Genomic DNA, 21,299 nt, shown 5'->3' with positions numbered 1-21,299 from the left:
AAGTGAGGGGGAGGGTTACAATTGTTTAGAAAAACGCTGACATACTTTGTTTTCACTGTGTTTTATTTGGCTGATTTCACACATACAGCAGAAGAGAAGCATGCAAATTATATCAGTCCGGTGCCCAAATGACATAAATAAGGATCGTGGGCTCCACGAAGGGAGATTTCCAATATAGTTACCAAGGTAAAAGAGAAACCAATTTGTAGATTTTCACTCATTTTGAGGACACGATCAGCTTTAAAATAGAAGTTGAAGCCCAACTTATTAAAAGTGTAGGTTGATTTGTTTTTGACTATTAATTAAAAAGGGAAGTTACAAATAGAAAGATACAAAGGAAACTAATCTCCCTGGCGGACGGATTAAAGAAATGTAATAACCTCTATCATCAAGTAAACCAATCATAATTGTACAAATCATTGCAACCTGACAAAACAGAATAACAAATGGCTGGGAAGTGCACTTGACACGTAAGCTGGCGATTAGAATATTAATGTTGCAGGGACTTATTTTCTAATGACACCAAGTGAAGCGATTTATTGCTCAGCCAAAGTGGTCTGTCAGAATTTGCCTGTGAGTCGCAGGTCAAATGGAAAACTTGGAAGTCGGACGTCGTTTCTGAGTGAGGCTGCAAAGCACATTAGCAAAGTTGACCTGAGTTGCCTTTTTCTTTTCTTTTCTTTTTAATACCGTATGTTGTTCTTGGTTTTTCATTTTTGTAGATCTTTCAGATAGTACCCCGTGGTGTCAAGACTACAACAAACAACTGAAATGTAATTGCATAATAGCTAACTTGTGTTTGTATTTATGTGGCAATTACAAACGTTACAGAACTATCTTATAAGTGTTATTAAAACAAAACGTATAATTTGCTTGATGCTCGCTTGATGCAGGAAGCAAGCCGCTCACACAATCGGATCGTGATCCGAATACGTAAGTGGATCTTCCGGAGCGGGAGATGGCGGTCTCAAGGACGAAAAAAACAGCTCAATAGCCGGGAGAGGAGAGCAAAAACGTGGTTGGGATCAAAAACGGGTCATAAGCCGGGACGGGAGAGCAAACGTGGTTGGGATCAAAAACATGCCGTTGCCGGAGACAAAAGGGTAGATCAGGAACAGACGGGAGGAAAACGGGTGCAAAAATTCTTGCCTTGTAACAACAACAGAGGTTCGCTAACAGACTGACCACCGGAGAGTAAAAGGACTGGGCTTAAAAAGGGACAGAGAACCAATCAAGTAGCCCGCAGCGGTTGGTGCCAAATGAGCGGGCACTGGTGATCCAAATCAGTAAACATGACAGTTTAATCAACGATTTGTAATTCCCTGTCACAATCATGCTTTGTTTATAAAGACATCATAGACATCATAGCGAATGCCAATAGCACAAAATACATCATAGACATTGTAGTGGGTGCCAATAGCACGTCTTTTGTAGTTGCTCACTACAGACAGAATACATACGCCAATTCAGATTCAGATTCAGATCTACTTTATTGTCATTCTAGTACACGTGTATACAGAACGAAATGTCGATGCATCTGACCCCCACAGTTTCCTTGAATGTACAGATATAAATAAAGTTGTATTGTAATTGGCTACGTATAGTATTTTACCATAGTGCCGATAGTGCAAGAAGAGTAGCTAACCAGATGTGCAAAATGGGCAGTCAGGTTAACAAGTCAGGTACACAGTAACATTAACACTGTAACAATAACGCTGTAATTACCATAGTGCAGAGAGCAATGTGCAATGAGTGGCAAGCTATAAAAAACTGCCAGTAGTGCAAAAAGTCAGATTAGCAGCCGTTTAGATTTAAGTTAACTATATGTTAGATTGACCATTTAACAGTCTAATGGCCAGGGGGACTAGACTATTGCGGAGCCTGGTGGTCCTGCACCGCGCACTGCAGAACCTCTTCCCAGAGGCTAGCAGAGTGAACAGTCCATGATGGGGGTGAGAGGGGTCCCCGGTAATGTTTTTAGCATGGGATAGGCAGCGCTTCTGGCCAATGTCCTGAATGGAGGGAAGTGTAGTCCCGATTATTTTCTCTGCTGTCCTCGTTACCCTCCTCACACTACCCCAGTCGGTAGCGCTGCAGCCTCCACACCACACAGAGATACAGCTGGTCAGGATACTCTCTATGGTGCCCCTGTAGAATGTGATGAGGAAGGGTGGGGGCAGGTGGGCTCTCCTCATCCTCCGCAGGAAGTACAGGCGCTGCTGTGCCCTCTTAACCAGTGATGCAGTGTTCACGGACCAGGTGAGTTTGTTTGTAATGTGCACCCCTAGGAACTTGATACTGCTGACAACCTCCACAGCCTTGTTGTTGATGCAAAGTGGGGCATGGCAATGTAGACAGCAGACAGGACTTGTATCTATTGCAGTCAACAAGACATAGATAGATAGATAGATAGATAGATAGATAGATAGATAGATAGATAGATAGATAGATAGATAGATAGACAGACAGACAGACAGACAGACAGACAGACAGACAGACAGACAGACAGACAGACAGACAGACAGACAGACAGACAGACAGATAGACAGATAGACAGATAGATAGATACTTTATTCGTCCCCACAGGGAAATTCACATTGCTTGATAAACCAAATAATTCATTTTTAAACAGAACCTTTTTTCACTCCACCCGCGTACGATGTGACTCACAATGGATTGAAAACCCGAACTACACGATTTTTGGCGAGGTTTCATCCCTTCTTCGATCACTTGGAAGATTTAAAATATCGGTGATCCAAGTTGCGAGCTGCCCAATCCAACAAGCATCTTATTCGTCCTAGAGCACCACATCAATGTTGTGGTATGAAATGGATTATTCCTTTCCTCCTGACTGTGGACTGCTGAATGTTGACAAAACAGCATGCGCTTATAGCACATAGCTATGGATTTGGGATTCCCTAAACTGGAGAGCATCAAAATTATGTTGTTGTTTTTTTTTTTTGCTTATTTGAATTGTTGTTGAAATTTTAAGTGTGTTTATGTGTGACTCTGCTACAAAAAGTAGGTATAACAACAGAAATTAGAGTAGATAAGCGGCAATAAAACTAAAATCGAAGTAAAACACTGTTAGTAAACCAAGAATAACCAAATTTCTCATTGAACGCCTTTAACCAAATAAGAGTGCTCTTTCACTATAAGTTTTGTTAAATGTTGTTCATTGTCTTGGCAATTGTTCATTGAATTGACAGATAATGTTTGTATTAGTTTTGTCTCTGCCGTTGAAGCAGGACTCATTGAAGTCACATGCTTGTGTCTCCGTTTACTTCAATAAAAATCCATTAGGCTAATGTGCATATCATGTTGTCCGCCATCAAAGCTTTTAATTTACAATTTGTCATTAGATATCAATAGCCTTGGATCCGTATTAATTCTTTCCTGTACAAAAATTAATTTTGCCTATAAATAGATATTTTATTTTTCAAAAGCAAAAACAAGCTGGCATTTTAAAGGTTTTGCACCACGAAAAGCTTATTGAGTGAACTTTGTGTGCGTGTGTGTGTGTGTGTTTTTAATATGTCACTGTGTGTTTGGAAGCTTTCCATCATCATCATCGATTCCACGGCAGCCTTGCGTGGCACTTAAAATTGCCCCAATGTGGCATATAAAGAATTGTTTTTTTTTCTCCCCCCCTGCAATTGTTATTTTTGGCATGTCAAATGTGTGTGTGTGTGTGTGTATCTAAGGACAAACCAAATCACTCCCTGGAACCAGTCAGGGTAATTTATACTGCAATATATCCACTTCTCTTAATATTGCAAATATGTTAATCGGAATGAGGGAATTTCTATGAGACGAAAAGTCTTATACGAAATGGATGCCTTGCACTTGGACTGCAGCTGGTTTTTTAAAGATTTGGCCAAATTAGCTACTTATAAACAGGTACTGTAAATCCCACATACAGTAAGTCTGAGTGAGACCAAAATTATGCCATGTGTAACAAAAACAACAGCATATAATTAAAAGAATCAATAGATTTTTCAACTTTCAACTTCAACTTTCAAATGTATTGTCAAATGTATGTATGACATACAACGATGAAATTACTCCTTTTTCCCTGTGTGCAAACATGCAATTAATAAGACACATTACAAATAAGATTTTCCCATTGCTCTTTGATTTGTACTGGTAATTTTCTGACTTGTAAGTTCTCATACACATAGTTTTTTGATTTGTATTCGTAGGTTTTTTTACACCTATTGGCAGCGTTTTTCTCTCGTTGTTTTGTTTTATTTGTGCGTGGATTGTTACCAATAACATGTTTTAATTTTGAACATACAAAACAAATACATTTACAGATACAAAGCATCCTTTCATTGATACACATTTTTGACTGCGATCTCACTCCATACATCTGAAAAGTTTAGCTAGGAATGGGCTAAATGCAGTGATATATATAAATGTTTCCAGGCCCAAATGTAAATCTTCCACAGGGAGAAGCTGTCATCAAACCTTAATTATGTCATGCTCTTATGTGACTTTTAAACTCAAGTTTCCCAATCAAAATAACGCATAAATTTAGTTGCGCAACCTAATCATAGAGTTACCGGCACCAACCCGCAATCATTATTAAACTAATTAATCACATGCAAACTTGTCAAATAGGGTTCTGTGACATTGTGACTTTGATTAATTAATTGAAACAAAGGCGTGCAAGTTGTGTTTGTGTGCTCTGTTGCTGGAGCCAATCGGTGGTTAACATCAAATTGAAGGTAGACCTTAATATGCACTTTGGGGTAAAACTAGTCTAAGTGCAGATGACGCTATCGTGATGCTTTTACGCTTTCCCTTGGCACAAATGATTCATGAAAAAGACACCAAAAGCATGTGCATTGAAGAGCATAATAAAGGGAAATTTCTTTGAATGATTTGTAGTGGGGTGCAATGCAGGTTTAGTGTCAACCTGAATCCAGCATCATCAAGGTAGCCATTTGTCTCAGCAAAAGATGGCCACAGTGGTGACGTCTTCATGACCATGGAGGCCTGCGGTGCCCGTCCGCCTTTTCCATCAGTGGCTTACAATTACAACAGTGACCAGTGAGCCCCCTTCAGGCTCTGGATTAATGATCATGTGCACTGTGGTAACACCTAGAAGAAACTCCTTAATGCATCACAGGTCATGATGGAGAGAAAAAAGTTCAGAATAATATGAATAAAGTAAATCAATTATTTGATTGAAAGTAAAAAAGTACTGTGCAAAAACGTCTCAAGTACTGAGTAACTGTGCCAAAGTCTTATTTACTCATTTCATTCAGATAATCAAACCATCAAAGTCCATCCAATAGAGAATAATAATCTAGGTAAATTCAACCATTTATATAAACAATAAAATAATAATAGTATACATCCATCCATGCAATATCTGCACCGCTTATCCTCAGTAGGGTTCTGGAGCCCATCCCAGCTATCTTTTGGCAGTGGGCAGGGGACACCCTAAACTGGTTGCCAACCAATCGCAGGGCAATTGAATCTATCTATCTACTCAAGTCATATCCCGCAAGTGGGGTGACCGACAGCAATACAAACACATACACAAAAAAAGAAAAAAAAAAGAAAAAGTAGCAAAACACACACAAAAAAATGACCATGGCCAACCCAAATGCCCAAAAGGCCAAACAACTTAAGCACCTCGGCACCAAAGTTGTATTGTATTGTATCGTATTTATTTATTCAGCCAGTATAAACCATAAACCAGATGAAACGGGACACAAGAGCAATAGAATAAATCAAATAAATAAATTAAGCACAAGTACCACGTTTTAAGCCCCAGTACTTTTTTAGAAGGCACTGCAAGCAGAACAACAAGCTAGCCCAAGGGGCCGGCAACCCAAAATATTAAGCCACATTGGATAAAAAAATGTTTAAAAAATTAAATTTGTCAGGAACCGCAATAAAAATTGAAAGCGTTTGAAGCCTTATAATGAACGCAACACATGCTGTATGTATCTAAATTCAGGGCTTCTGGGTTATGGAACTGGTGGCAGTTTTGAGTTGCATCATCCTCACAACTACTAGACTAGTTAGATTCAAAAAAAAAAAATGAAAAAAGTATAAGATGAGGGAATTATTTGTGGTTCTGGATCCGCGGTCTCCGGCCCATATTTGATCTCTGGCCTCTGCTTGTGAGTTGCTTACTATGGGCAACATGCCTGCATGCTGGGCCTACTTCGGAGAAGGTCGAGGTCCTTAAAACCTCAATTGACTCGAGGTGCGGGGTTTGGCAGCAGTAAGAGCACAACAGGAGTTGCTTTTGGGGATTCTGAAGTAGGTGAAAATCTGCTCCTCTAGGACGGCGAGAAAGAAGACCTCAGACATCGCAAGGAAACCAAAACAACTAAAAAAGAGCAAGGTAAAATAAAACATCCATGGGCAACTAACTGTGAATTTTTTATCAAACTGAACAGTTCACCATAAGAAGGTAAAATTTAGGAAAATAAGCAAAGGAGGAATGCGTGTACTTACTTAAATAATGGGTTCAATCTAGTCTTATCAGAGTCAAAGTACGGTTTCTTCTTCACAAATCTACTCAAGTAAAAACAAAAAGTATAGTGATCAAAAACTAATCGGTGAAGCACTGACTGAAAGCCTAACAGGTTGTCAGGATGAAAATGAATAGGAAGGATCATATCAGCCGTTTTAAGACAAGTTAATCATTCCATATTGTGATTTTGTCACAAGCCAGAAACGGAGACAGGACCCAATAGCGTTTGTTTAACTCAGTTTTATTGAAAAAGAGAGCAGTGCTTGCCTCCACGATCCGTCAGACACGGGTAGCTGCTGGCAAGAATGCGGAAGTGGCACTTCCGTGTCGAGCGGGCATAGTTGTGGGTGGCAGGAAAGCTGCTTGGTAGCCGGGACAGGAGAGCAAGGGCGGTGATTGAGTCCAGAAAAAAGGTCGGCAACAAGTATCAGGCAGGAAACAGGGCAAAACAGGTCGATGGCCGGGACAGAAAAGCAGGGCAGAAACGGGTCCAGAAACAGGTCGGCAACAGGTAACAGGCAGGAGAAAACAGAGCAGGAGATAGTCGGAGGGTACGGTGCTTGCCTAGCAAAAGCATAGGTTCGCAGGACAGTCTGACAGCTTCCTCTTGGAAGCCGGGGGTTTAAAAAGAGTCAATGAGCCAATCAGCGCTCAAGGCTGTTGGCGCCAACGGGGAATTTGCAGGTGCCCCGAATCAGCAATCATGACATATTTTAAGAATAGTAAATCTTCACATTTGGACTGAAGGCCCACAATGCAAACGAAAGCAAATTTGATTTACTTGAGTTTAATGGGCAGCAATATGTTTAGAGACACTTTGGAGAAAGATTAAACCCAAAGTATATGAAAAAGTCAGTGAAAGGTAAGGGAGGAAGTGTCATGGTTCGGGACATGTTTTCTGCTGCAGGAGGTGGGCCTCTGGTAGAACCACATGGCAGGATGAACGCATATTTGCATCAGAGCCTTCTTCAAAAGCACATGGTTCCTTTTTTGCATTCATCACCCATGGTATTATTTTTTTCACTTGGCATTTTATCTGCCTACTTTACAAGATATTTTACAAATATGTTTTCGTGTGTTTTTTTTTCCTTTATTGATATTACTGCAGAAAATTGACAGGATAATTATCTCCATAATAATCCCAAAAGCTGCACTATACTGCTAGTTCAAACACAATGTTCAAAGAAATCAACGCCAGAAAAAGGTTAAAAAAAACAACAAACAAAAAACAGCTATATTCTAAATTCTAAATTCTAAATAATGTCATAAAGGTGATTGATCCCAGCGCTCAGCAGACTTTAATATTCTCCAAGGTTTGAATTTAGGCTGACTGTAATCAATATCGGTGATGATAACGGGCCAAATGTCCACGTATAATGTCAACTGTGTCACCTGTGATGACAAACTGGAGGGGAAGCCTCACAGCATGCCAGAGTTAAATTGATCTTCGTAGCAATCATTTTGTGACACCTAACATAAGTTTTGTGACCTGTATATCTTAATTGGTGGTTTAAAAGTCAAATAAGCCATGTGGAATTTAAATTTCTCGACGCAAATTTTCTCAATTTAATATTTTCACATTTAAGTTCTTATCTTACCTATTGACTACTGTTTAGTGATCATGTTTATTTTCTGTGTCAGCCAACGCTTTTAAATCTGAGGAACAAAACAACACTATAGAATGATGAGCTAGTGGTTTAGTATATATTACTAACAGCTGAGAAGTTATGGGTTTCATCACCAACTTTTCTGATGGATGGTATGATTTTTAACTCTTTATAACCAATTATTACGCTTCTCTTCTTACTTTCGTGAAACAAACACCCCTAAGTCTCTTTATATTCAGCAGGTAGAACAGAACATATATAAATTGCAAAAGAGTATAAGTCGTTGCAGCTTTAAGAGAACTGTGACTTGGGCCTTTCCTCCAACCCCTTCTAATGTTCCTAAACCCTGTCTCATGGCAATACTTCACCACATTTATGGTCAACGCTGCGTTCAATATATGTTACCTGATAACAACCATATAATAATATTGGTAGTGGTCAGTGACATGCAGTGAGATTTGTGTCTAATAAAGCACAGGCTTACAAATAAATGACTCCATGTGCTAGTTATCATTTGATTGGCATAGCAAGAAAACAATATATATAAATATATATATATATTATAACCTGTAGATTTTTTTAATTGTCTAACCTTACCTTATAAATTAAGTTTATGCGCTGCTCCTTTTCAATTAAAGTATCTATTAAATATCAATAGTAATCCTCAATTATGAAAAAAAAAGTCTATGCCATGGGAAAAGAAAAAATTAACGGATGTTCTATTTACTGTTGGCTTGCTCATACTAACACAAGTTCTATTGTTTGAGGCTGATGTCATGATTAGGCATTGCCCTCACCTGTGCCCGCTCGTTTGGCGCCAGCTGCTGCTCGTTGCTTGATTCCCCTCCTATTTAAACTCAGTACTTCATTCACTCCTGGTCAGTCCATCAGCAAGCCTCCGCATACGCAAGGCAAGCACTTTGACTCTGGCTCTCGTCTGTCCCATCGTCATTCATACCCTGCTCGTCTGTCCCTGATTTTCCATTTGTCTCCAGCTCCTTGACTTTGCCCTTCCTTTGACAACGCTCTGATCTCCTGCTCCGGCTACTTGACCCGTTTTGGCACACCGACCACACTCCGATCTTCGCTCCGGCTACTTGATCCGTTTTGGCTCACCGACCATGCTCCGATCGCCCGTCACGGCAACTCCACTCGCTTCCGCATTCTGATCACGCTCCGATCCCGTGAGCTACTTGCTCCTCCTGTGCAGCGAGCACCGGATTGCTTGATTCCCTCCACATGACTTCCTCGATATCCCAATAAACTTTTGTGTTAAACGTTATGCGTTTGGGTTACCATGTGTTCTGGCTCTGACAGCTGATGTGGGCGCCAAATCAGAACCTTTAGTCTCACTGTTGCCCTCTACCATGAGGCAAGAAAATGCTGTCCCTTACTCTGCTTCTGCAGATGCTCAGCACATTAATATGCTACAAAGTAATTGTATTAGTAATGTATACAACATAATGTGAAAACTGAGCAATTTTGAAAAAGAAAATTAAAAATTGTTAAATTCAAATTAGATAATTAAAAAGTTAGATTAGAAAAACCCTTAAAGGTGGGGCGTGTAGTTCGAGGTATCCTTGAAACGTCTAAAGTGGATTTTTTTTCCTAAGTATGTTTTAACAATGTCAAACTGAGTTCAAAGAGTCTTTTACCTGCTTCTATCTTAATTTTATCTTACTTCTATTGTCAGTTTTCCGGCCACTGAGCGCATTATCCTAGAGGTTTCCCTTTATTCTAGGATGAAACTGGTGAAAGTAAGAAAAGACTGTTTCAAGTACAGTCTTAATATTAAGCCCGAGCCCCAAAGAGTTGAAAAAAGAAGAGTTTATATTACAGTGTCTAAGTAAGTCGCCGTACTTGCATATGCAACAAAAGGTCATGACAGAGGCTGCAATGATGATTACAGACAGAAGATAGCGGCAGCAAGCAGGACATTTTGAAGTTACGGACACCACCTTTCACACTGAACAAATATGAACATTTTATATGTTTTTAATTTCATATGTACATGATGACTCCCCTGACGGCACGCCACGGGTAGGATAGTATGATCAATATTTGCAAAGAATGTTCAAATTAACAATTGTTTTTGCTTATTCCCTCCTTCCAAAAGCTAAAAACTGCTCCCGGGTATACGCCACAGAGAAGCCTGTCAGCCCATTTATTTTTTCAGTGCGGAGTGCCCTTTTGTGACTTTCTGTGAAATTTGAAAAGAGTCCACAATGCATACAGGCTCACACACAGAAACACAGCCTGGAAATACAGTACTTCCCTTTCACTTTCTATCAACTATTGCAAATTATGCAACATACATTCATTCGTAGCACTTTAATTGAATTTCACTATCTAACTCAGGTTTACCTTTCCCTGTCAGATATGACGTGATAATTTCCACATGGCAATACATCACCTTGATAATGACAATCACAGAAAGCAATTTTCCAATACCAGATGCCACCGGAGACAGATGTTGAAATATTAAAAGTGTTCTTCAATAGTTTCTATCAACTATTCAGGATCCAAAGTAGTTTGAGGTCAAGGACAAGCAAAAGAGGAGGGGAGCGTTCTCATATAGGACCAAAAAAACTGTTGATGTCCAAGATGAAAAATTGCAATAAAAGCCAATTTTTTCCTTTAACAGCTTGGCGCGGGATGCACTTTTCATCAACTGTGTAACCTACCCAAATCTCTGGTCAAACGCCTCTGCGAATTGGGTGCGCCTTCCATTTGATTTTACGGATCAAAGAGCCTCTGTTCGAGCTGGCCCGATGTCTTAAATGGAATGGGAAGTCTTTCTAATGAAGCGGCTTTAAACACAGGTGTCCTCCAGTGTCTTGCCATTTCTCTACGTTCTTTTTTATGGTCTATTCACAAACAGTGTTGACAGAACCACAGAACACGTTCCTAGACTGCAATCACTTTTCTTGGTGACGAGTAATGTAAGTATTGCTAACAATTTGTAACTCAACTTTTGTTACAACATGGTGTGTTACTCTACTACTTAAAACAGTACCTGAATTTCAACATCATCCAATCAATCCTGTTAACCACTCACTCGAAACAGATTAATGAACCCTTAGTACCCCAAGATTCCAACGCTAATCATATCGTCAAAGTGGAGTTGGTATGTTTATAAGGCCCTACAAAGTACAACTCAATACAGTTACGGTGGCATTGGCTCATACTCTGAGTTAATAATTCCATCCTTACTGATATTCTGCCACCATATATATGCTCACATCCAAGCTGTATTTACAACTATAAATTAAAATATTGAAATCAAGGGGGTTAGTTTAAATGAACAGGCTTGGTTGTGTGTCACCAGTAGAGAATGGGCAGCACGTGGTGACGGTGCATGGCTCATACAGAGACAACAAACCAACAAGAAATTGATGGGACAAACATAAGCACAGAACTTTAGGTAAATGTGTTCTGAATTTTGGTTGTTGTTAATAGTAAAAATATTTTTTTGCAAAACACAATGCCTGGAAAAAGAAACCTCTTGGTCAGTACAAAAGAATGGAGGAGGAAATATCCCAGTGGTTTGAAGCATAAAGACAATTGTATAAGGAGTGGCCCGGCTAAAATTTCCTTTGCAAGATTTCAAGATTCCAGAAATTTGAAGGCTTCACCACTTTCACAGTTTGGTGTGAACGTTCTCTTCTATTTCTTTTATCATGTGGCTATTTTCGGGCAGTTTTAGGTTGGCCTTACTGCGGGTTTAACGCGTTACTTTTGTGTGTCATGTAGTAACGCAATCCCTTTTAAATGAAGTAACTAGTAACTACTGCTTCAACAACAAACTGATAAAATCGATTTCAAGGCTTGGCAACGAATTTCATCATTGATTCCTTGTGTCGCGCAATTTGTGTGGCAATCAGCATGTGTGCAAAAAAGAGAATTTCCTCTTGATCAGGTGATGAACTTGTAGTAGGGCTTTGGTCCTTTAGAGGGCAATTAAAGACCATGTTTTAATACACTAAATAATTTTGATCCAAATCAAATTTTTTTATACAGCACTTTTCAGACACTGAAATTCAACTCAATGTTCTGTATAAAAACATTCAATGTACAATAAGATGACATCCGATGAAGTACAGGCATTCTTCTCCAATGTTGCCTCTCTTTTTTTGCAGGCATATAGCCAGTCTGCCCGGATGCCCGTGGCGTGCATCTTTTACGTCGAGCGTACAACTTATACAACGTCTCTGTCTGGGTGGCCGACAACTTTTTCAAGAAAAAATAAAATCTTTCGTTTTTATTTTTTATTTTTGTATTTTTTTCAAATCAAACGTTTGCTTTATTCCGATTTCAAAATCTTCGTTGGGTTTGGAAATTTCATAATTTCGGTTCGTTTAGCAATTGTCATACTATGCAGCCATTGAGAAGCCTACATCGAATAACTTCGTGCTTCCGGACTTTCCCGAGCGTTATAAGGTGGGGTATATCGTTTTCCAAAGTAGACGCAAAGAGAACACAAGAAAAATGGAGAAGTGGTTAGGAATCAAGCCAAAACCTCAGCCCAGAAGAAATATTAAAAAGAAGCTAACAAAATGTATGACGCTACAAGACGTAAACGTACATTAAAAGCATCGTGGAAAGAGGAGTTCACGTGGCTTATAGCAGACAACGCGACGCAAACATTGCATGAATGAAGATGAGTAAATAGAGGTGCATACTGATGGCAGATGGAAAATAGCATTGTCATATATATGCAATGAATGTTATAAGTAGATTAATAATAAACTGAATTTTAAAATGTTGTTCTGTTATATATTCTGATTATCAATCCTCAATACTTTGCAACAGTGTTTTTTTTTTTTTTTACGATTAGTCTTCTTATTGTGTTTCAAGTTGTGAAAAATGGGGCAGGCAACTTAATGGCTGGGCAGGCAACTTTTCAGAGTTGTCTGCCCTGGTGTTCGGTAACTTTTTGTCATGAGTTTCAAACACTGATAGAGCATACATTTGTTTGTATTTTTGTTTATTGTTAGGCTATTTGACAAACACTTGGAATTGTTATTGTTTTATATTATAAAATATTGTTGCTGTTGTTTTGTGCATCACTTTTCTAGCCCTCCAAAACGTCAGTATTTGAATAGAGGAAGAAATTAAAAATGTGTTGTTTTTTTTTAAATCCGATACATCGATTAATCAAAAAAATAATTGACAAATTCGTCGATTAACCAAAATAATCGTTTATTCCAGCCCCACTATTAACTTTGATCAGTTACTTTTTAGTTAGTTTTTAGTTACATATGAAACACTCTTCATGACTACGTAATTATATGCAAAACATAACAGCCTCCCTCTGATTAGGTATGCTCATGTTGCCACTACCCCAAAAACGTCTCGTCTGAACCGCCGGGGAAGAGACAACAGAGCTGACGGATTGCTTTGACTCGCGTCAACCTTTGGACTAAACGAGACATTTTGCAACGTGCTGCAAATAAAGACCCACCGTCGCCAAGATATGTGGACGTTCTTTGCTGCGACATAAAAGTATAATTGCTGCAACAACAAGGGGGGGAGGAGGCAGGGCTATCAATAAGGCTCCTGGTGTTTATCTCCATGGCGGTGTTGCCACTAGGTGTTGGCTGTCAGTCCGAGAGTAACGGCGACCGAGTCCCATCAGGACCTCACAATTTACTGGCCTGCCGATAGCGTCTTGATCACCCGACTCTCAGCTGGTGCTAAGACAGGCCCGAGAGGGGAGGAGTCACTGAAAAGGTTCAGAGAGGTCTCCACCCATGAGCTACAAGAGCTGCTGGGTTTTTAAAAGAAAAAACCTATACAGTGATATCATGGCTCATGAGCGTCGCTGCGGGGTAAGAGATTGAAATATTGATCGGAGCAGCTAGACATCTACAGCGGAGTGGCGACTTCTTTTTTCGACACGTTTAATGGCGTACATGACCGCGTTGTCCGTGCACACAAACATATACACACAGAAGAAAGCACGCTCACAAAAACCCACACAGACAGTCACAAACGCACGCATACAGGAATTGATATGATGTATTCACTGTGAAGTCGTAAAATTCAACCTGAGCTATGGATGACATGATTTTGACGGATGCAGAACATTCGTAATTAAAAAATATTTAGGGTGAGTTGATCCCTTAACCACTAGGGTTGTAGAGGCACCATATCCTCTGGTGTGCCTTGGTTAAATACAGCCTGGCTGCACCCATCACTCTCCAGTCCAACAAATCTTTCCATCTGGTCACTGGCGACCTTCCAGTGAACGTGCTAACTACTGCACTACGGAACCAATTACGACAATTACAAGACGAAGGAAATATTTCATTAAAGTTACGGTGCATTGTTTGATGTGTCCTTAAATGGTTGACAGTTAAATATTTTCTCTAATAAGTATGTCTTAACAGTGCCCAAATGAGTTCAAAGAGCCCTTAGGCTTTATTTCTCACTGCGCCTGTCTGCTTTTCTTTTTTCTTTTGGCAGAGCTGTTCGGGGAGAGGAGTGCTGGGAGTGACGTCATGCTCGTACAGGATTTTTAAAAAAATCAATTTTAATCAGTGTCGCATTAAAATGGTGAACGGAATAAAAGTCCCGCTTCTAGCAGAGTCCAAATGCCAACCCCAAAGTAAAGAAAGATGAAAAAAAAGAGTTTATTCCTGGGCGTCTAAGAAATGCACATACTTTCAGATGCTTCTTAAATGAGCTGACAAAGCCTTAATCAACATTTTAAGCCAGGAAATGGCAAAGAGAGTAAAACAGTTTTGAATTCCGTAAACATTTACCATAATTGATTGCTGATAACGTATCAGTTGCACTTTTTCTTAAATTTGATATAATACTTTGGCGCAGTATGTTTTCTTGCCTACAGTATTCGGAACAAATTCTCAGAGTTTTTTTTTTACATTCAACCACAAGAGCGCAGTCTAGAATTACATTTGGGATAGTCAACAGACCAAAGTTGACACTGTGAACAGTATTTGTAAGTATTATAGTATTACATAAGCCAGGGGTTTCAAACTCACAGCTCTGGGAGCTATTTGCAGTCTCTGGAATGTAAAATGTAAGTGCAGCCCATGTAAATTATGGATTGATTTATTTTCATAGGAATCTGGATGGATGTGTCATTGGAACATGTTTAAGGCACTGTCTAATTAAAAACTGAAAAACAATAGAATATGCAAATAACAGATAAAATATGTAAGTTATTTCTATTTTTTTAATTATTAATCTGTGTAAAAAGAAGTTTTAAAGATGATAGAGAAAGGCGGAATGTTTTTATCGAGGCTTTCTTGTGGAAAACTGGATTTGGCCTACACTAACTCATCCCCAAGCTTCGGCGGCCCCCAAGTAATATGAGTCTGAGACCCCTGACATTGCCTGATTATTTTCTTTTTTTTATTGTTTGGAGGGAAGTTAAAGAACAAGTTAGTCAGTTTTAGCCTTAGCTATAGTACAATACAGTATTCCCTTGCCAAATCGCAGTAATGTACATCCCTGAATTTCATCTTCACTTAAAAATTTCTAGTTTAACCAGACAAAAAAGAGAATTATCTTCTGTTTTCGGTGCGCTGATTAAAACAATCCAAATGAATCGTTTCCTAAAAATATAAATGCAATTTGGGAATAATCCAATGAAGGGTACAAGCACAGGCGACATCGTTACGCAAACAAAAAATGTTATTGCATTTAACAATTGGCATTAATTGATGATTTAATTCATGACATGCACCAAAATCCTCAAAGTACCATGGTAGCCTGCATTCGCTCCAAAAGGGGGTCCCATTGCTGCATGCCATTTGTCCACAAGGTGTGACCAGAAACATAGACTTACACTATGTGTAGAAGAATACAACTGTAGACTTACACCACATATGGATGAATACAACTGTATCATTCATTATACGTGGACTGTTACTCTTTTGCAATGGGGACGAAAAAATAAAATTGAAATGTCAAAGAGAAATCAACTAATAAACTTTTTGGAAGAAAGCCAGAGTCTGTGTGTATTATTGTCCCTGTACTACAAGTCATTTGCAGTATTGAAATATCCCGGATGAGGCAAACTAAGCATGCAGAGTAAAAGTAAACAGATTCCTTTTGTCATGATGGTTCCTCCCTCACAGAGATGGCAATGTTGGGGAGTATTCATGCTTTGGTACTCTTTGAGTCAAAGAGTTCCATATGTAAATTATACTTCGGGGCAATTTATGTAAAAAAAAATCCCCACCAAGTTATGCATTCTTGGCCAAGGGTGACTTACAATTTGAAACTATTAATAGCCAATGAATAACAGTTATGTATTTGAAGCATCCATTAAAATAGGAAGCTGGCGCATGTTGCAGAGGGACGATAAACAGCACGAGCTAGAAATATGGTTCCTAATGCTCAAAACTAGGCATTCAGTAGTCACTTCAGCGTGGGTGTTGTAGCTTCTACTTTGGCTAAACCTGACAAAAGCTTGTATAAATCAAGCAGAAAATATGTTTTTGTTTCTCCAAAATAAATGGAGGAACGTGGCATAGTTTATATAGATATATATAACAGTAACCTTTTTAACAATGGGCAAAAACGTGTATGTTCAATAAAAATTGTATGAATTTTTTAAGTCTAAAGTTGTATAAAAATGAAATTATATCAGTTGACAAGTTTCGCCAAAGTTGAGTGTTCCCATCACCAAAAAACAAAATTTGGCCTAGGATTGATTTGATTTCTCACATGCCAATGTGGTTCTTTTTTGATGGCTCAACAGAAAACTTGAAAATGCTTCTAACACCTTGTATCAGTATAATACCATCCATTTAATGTGAAAGAGCCTCCCTTGGTTCATTTTCATCACACGGTTGATCTGTGCCTTACTATGTTTTCCCTTACAGTATTTGTGTATATGACTCTCTGTGAAATTGGGGGGTATTTTTTATGTTTATTGAAAGTTTTTAAACTGCACTTGTAGTTGATTTTTAAAAATTCTATGTAATTTTTAAAACTCAGACATTTCATTGATCTGTGCACAGAAGCTCTTAGTGCTTTAGTGTCTAATCACAGATTGATAGAGCATGAAATTAATTCTGTAAAATTGAAATCAACTGGCTTGACTAGCTTGATAGATTACGAAGAAAGATCAGTTGACACGAACCTAGCTATTAACTAGCTAGTTTCTATGTACTGTTTTAAAATTCAGGGGAACCCGCTGGAAAGGTGTTTCGTTTTGTGTAGTCTACAGTATGCATGCAATGTGGCGAGTTTGCTCACCTGTAAAGCAGATTGGATTGGAGTCAAAGAATTTCTGAAACTGAATTAGTCACCCTATGAGTATTCCAGCTGCTTCTAAGTCACATTGTAATTCAGTTTCACACTGAACCTTTCAGTCATGAAGATTTAATTTTGCTTACATTTGTAATGGATGTCGGGCAGCACGGTGGAGCGGTGGTTAGCGCGTGTGCGGCACAGTTCTGAGGTCATGGGTTCAAATCCAGCTACCAACCTTACTGTGCAGAGTTTGCATGTTCTTCCCGCGCTTGCGTGTGTTTCCTCCGGGCACTCCGGTTTCCTCCCACATTCCAAAAACATGCATGTCAGGCTAATTGGCCGGTCCAAATTGTCCATAGGTGTGAATGGGCGACCGAATATCTCTCCCTGTGTGCCCCGCGACTGGCCGGCAACCAGTTCAGGGTGTCCCCTGCTCACTGACAATTGTCACACTGCTTTGAAATATGTAAGACATAAATACAAAATTTTAGTTTAGCAGTGAAACAGCAGTACATCATATCAAACGACTAAAATACTGCACAATATTGTCTTTAACATGAAACCAGATTGGACACATGCTCTTTAACTTTAATGCCCTCTAAGAGTGGGAAAGAGCGTTTGTTTTGTGTGTATTAAAATCATCATCACTTTTGAGAGAAATGAGCTAGAAACTTGCCTTTTTGACGCACTCGGAAATTTTTCGGCGGGTAGAATATAGTGGAAGCTTGAGCTCTTGTTGGTGATAGGAATGAGTGAAGAGTTGTTATAAAAGGATAGTGGGATGTTTAGACGCGTTCTAAGGAATGGGCCGGGCACCCGTATGATGCGGCAAGGGTAAACCAGTGAAAGCTGTCGGGCCCTGCTGTTAAACAGAAATGTGTGTTGTGTCACCCTGACATGGCCGCTTTCTTGTGTCCCGTTTCGTCTGGAGGGACGAAAGCATGACCGACTTGGGTGCCGAGGTGCTTAACTTGTTTGGGCATTTGGGTTGGCCATGGTCCAAAAAATTTTGTCTGTGTTTTTTGCTACTGTTTCCCTTTTTTTTCTTTTGTATGTGTTTGTCTTGCTGTCAGTCACCCCTCTCAATATGACCAGGGTAGATAAATACATAGATAGATAGATAGATAGATATGATTTGGCCTATGTTTGATAGCTGGTTGGCTTCAGAGCTTTTGTCATTTTTGTCTGCTAAAGGAACAAAGAGTTATCTCTTGCATGGGATCATAATTGACTTAATGTACTCCATTAGTGCACACTTTTTACGAACCAACAAAAATGGATCCTTATTTCAGTCTCCGTACAATCAATTCCCCCCAATCAAGCCTAAATCAATGCAATTAACGTTAGACTGAATTCATGTTTCAGACAATCACAGATTGCAAACGATACTCAAAGGTAAATCTGTAAGAAAAAAAAAACAATCATCAAAAGTGAGCCTTTCTCTATTACATTGTCCTTCCCACCACTCTTTTTTTTCTGTGACAGATCACATCTTTGCTCACATCTGAGTCAAACTTTGTCCCAAACTAGAGCGCGGACCATCCCGATGAAGTAATTTTCCTTCAAATGTCCGCCTTTAAATTGGAAATATTATCAGTCATTTACATCGGCTGTAGCTCGAGCTCATAAAAAGCCATCAATTTTGTCACTGCAGCCCCGGGAGCACTGTTGGGACTGCGGGAAGGGCTTCGAGTGAATAAATCTAAAATTATGTGCGGGTAGAGTGACAAGCCCATCAGTGATGATCCAGTGAACAGTGTCCCACAGTACAAAAAGGCCATCTTTGCTCAAGACGTCTCGTGGCAGCTGCATATTTCACCGCACCACCCGCAAATCAGATCATATCAGGTGTGTTTTGAGGATTTATTGACTGGAAATAATGCATCAACAGGGATATAAAAAGGATGACAGCCTCGAAACAGAATAAAACATGGATGTTAAGGGAATATCACAATCCCGTGAAACCATATTTGCATCTAAGGGATAACGCAGTGCTATCTATACCATTTCTAGGACACCAATATATTCAGATGTGGCTTCTGATTAATGTTGCTGCCACACAACTGTGCCCAGTGAGCTTTGAGCGATTACCTGGAGCAGAAGAGCTCTTTTCCATGCGCATGGTTACTGTTTTAAGATTTTTCTCTAGGATTACAACAAATCCCCTAAAGAATAGCAGTTTCAAAGGATTGTAAGGTTGGGTTAAGTGCAACTCACGTGCAGAGTAAGATTAATTCTGCACCAAAGGTCAAACTTTCTCCTCTTGATTGGAGTTACAGAGAGAGATGCTGCTTGATTGTTTCCATGCATAATTGATGGGAATGCGATTGCCTTCCGAACACCTGCCTCCCCATAACTCTGGTATCATAAATTCTCCAGCGGGGTTAAATGGACATATTTAAAGTCAAGCTCGGTTTTGAAGAAATCAGGACACGCAAGTTTTGAAGCGAGACCAATTTCATTCGGTCACAGCTGCGCTCTGTACCCACGCGTATCGCTATTTTGTGAGCAAATGCAACAAAGACAAGAAATAAAACAGAACGTGTTGCTTATAACAAGACGATATTGAACAGGAAAGGAGCCCGTTACACTTTTACGCACAGGGACGCCCGTGCGTAAACACCCAATTATGGTACAATGAACGTTAATTTCTGGTTGAGATGTAATAATTCACAGTAAAGTACGCGCAGCAGAAAAACTCACGCTGCTGTTGTGTCCGGACCAGTGCACCATCGCCTGGTTGTGCGCAGAATCTCCCGAGAGCGCGAAGGTGGACGTGTCCAGGTGGGGATCACTGTGCCTCGGGTAAGAACCTTTGGTCTCCTCTCCGGTGCGCCTGTTTTCAGTTCTGTAACTTGGAACCCCTTGGATGCTCCTTTTGAGAACGTGTTTTATCTCAGAAAATTCATTTCCTCCAGTTGGATTCGTTTTTGGTGGCTTCCTCCCAAGTCCTGTTTCTTCACGCCACATTCGATCGGAGTTGTCCCAAACTTGGATCGAGACTTCATGGTGTGTTTTTTCCCTACCAACGTTCGACACAAGCTGGTAAAACCTCATATCCGTTGCAGAACTTATTTCTGCTTGCACCCCGAAGTTTGCGTTAAAGGCGTGCAAGAGCAAGGTCGAAAAATGGAACAAAGTGCCAAACGACCACAATCCCATTGTGCAGAAATCTTCCACGCGGGTCTGTGAGAACTTGTCAAAGATTCACTTTCGCCTCTGTGCGTGCAAAATAAGGGAAGGGGCCATCCAGTAGGGAGTGTTGGAGGGTGGGAGGGACGACACAGCGTGCAATCCAGGACTTGGTTGAAGTAACAGAGCGTTTGGGGAGGAGCAGTTGCGCGTCAACCAAGCGCGCTAGTGGAAGGAGAATGAGCGGCTGCAGGAAGTCTCTGCGCCGCGTCAGTGTCTGCTTGCATCTGAGGAGGGGGGACGAAAAATAAAATTATGAAGCAGTTGTGAAATTCTGCCAATTTTATTGTGTCGACGGAGTCTTTGGAAGCCGTATCAGAATTTAAAATTCACTCCAGTGAACGTAATTGGTTGCAAAATTGCTTGTTATGGCTGGAAGCGCATACTGCTTTGCGTCTGGGTCTGCCCTACTGGTGAGACTCATCTACTATTTTTTTAATTAAACCCGTACTATGAAAAACCCCTAGACTTGTCAAGTCCCCAGACACTAAAGCTTTGAACTCTTCTTATAATCTCTCTTGTGCGCGTGTGCGGGTGTCAAATCCATAGTATTATTATTATTTTGAATACATATTTCAAATGCGTTTTACAGTCTTCTCTGAATTTTTTGCACATTACCCAGATTTTAGCTGACCTGCACTGGCACCCTGTGAATTGAAGGTGTTATTTTAAGGTTCAGTTGGAAACATACAAAGTTTTGCCCCATTTTATCTTTATCTTTGGCTCTTTGGTCCCCTTGCATTTGGCTTTCTCTGGGGATTTTAGCCCAC

General features: G+C 39.9%; 1 protein-coding gene across 1 annotated transcript in view; it reads right to left on the bottom strand.

Annotated features, from left to right (window-relative positions):
- Positions 1-20,714, bottom strand: part of sorcs3b (sortilin related VPS10 domain containing receptor 3b) — a 127,935-nt gene extending 107,221 nt beyond the window's left edge. The window contains exon 1 of the mRNA XM_088350659.1: positions 20,041-20,714. Coding sequence (XP_088206785.1) covers positions 20,041-20,499 — 459 coding nt within the window. The 5' untranslated portion in view covers positions 20,500-20,714. The remainder of the gene's footprint in view (positions 1-20,040) is intronic.
- Between the last annotated feature and the right edge of the window lie 585 nt (positions 20,715-21,299).

This window comes from Urocampus carinirostris, chromosome 13 (genome assembly GCF_059441175.1).
Source record: "Urocampus carinirostris isolate Australia breed hairy pipefish chromosome 13, RoL_Ucar_1.0, whole genome shotgun sequence".
NCBI lineage: Eukaryota > Metazoa > Chordata > Actinopteri > Syngnathiformes > Syngnathidae > Urocampus > Urocampus carinirostris.
Note: the sequence above shows the minus strand (reverse complement) of the source record. Positions and strands in the feature narration are given on the sequence as shown.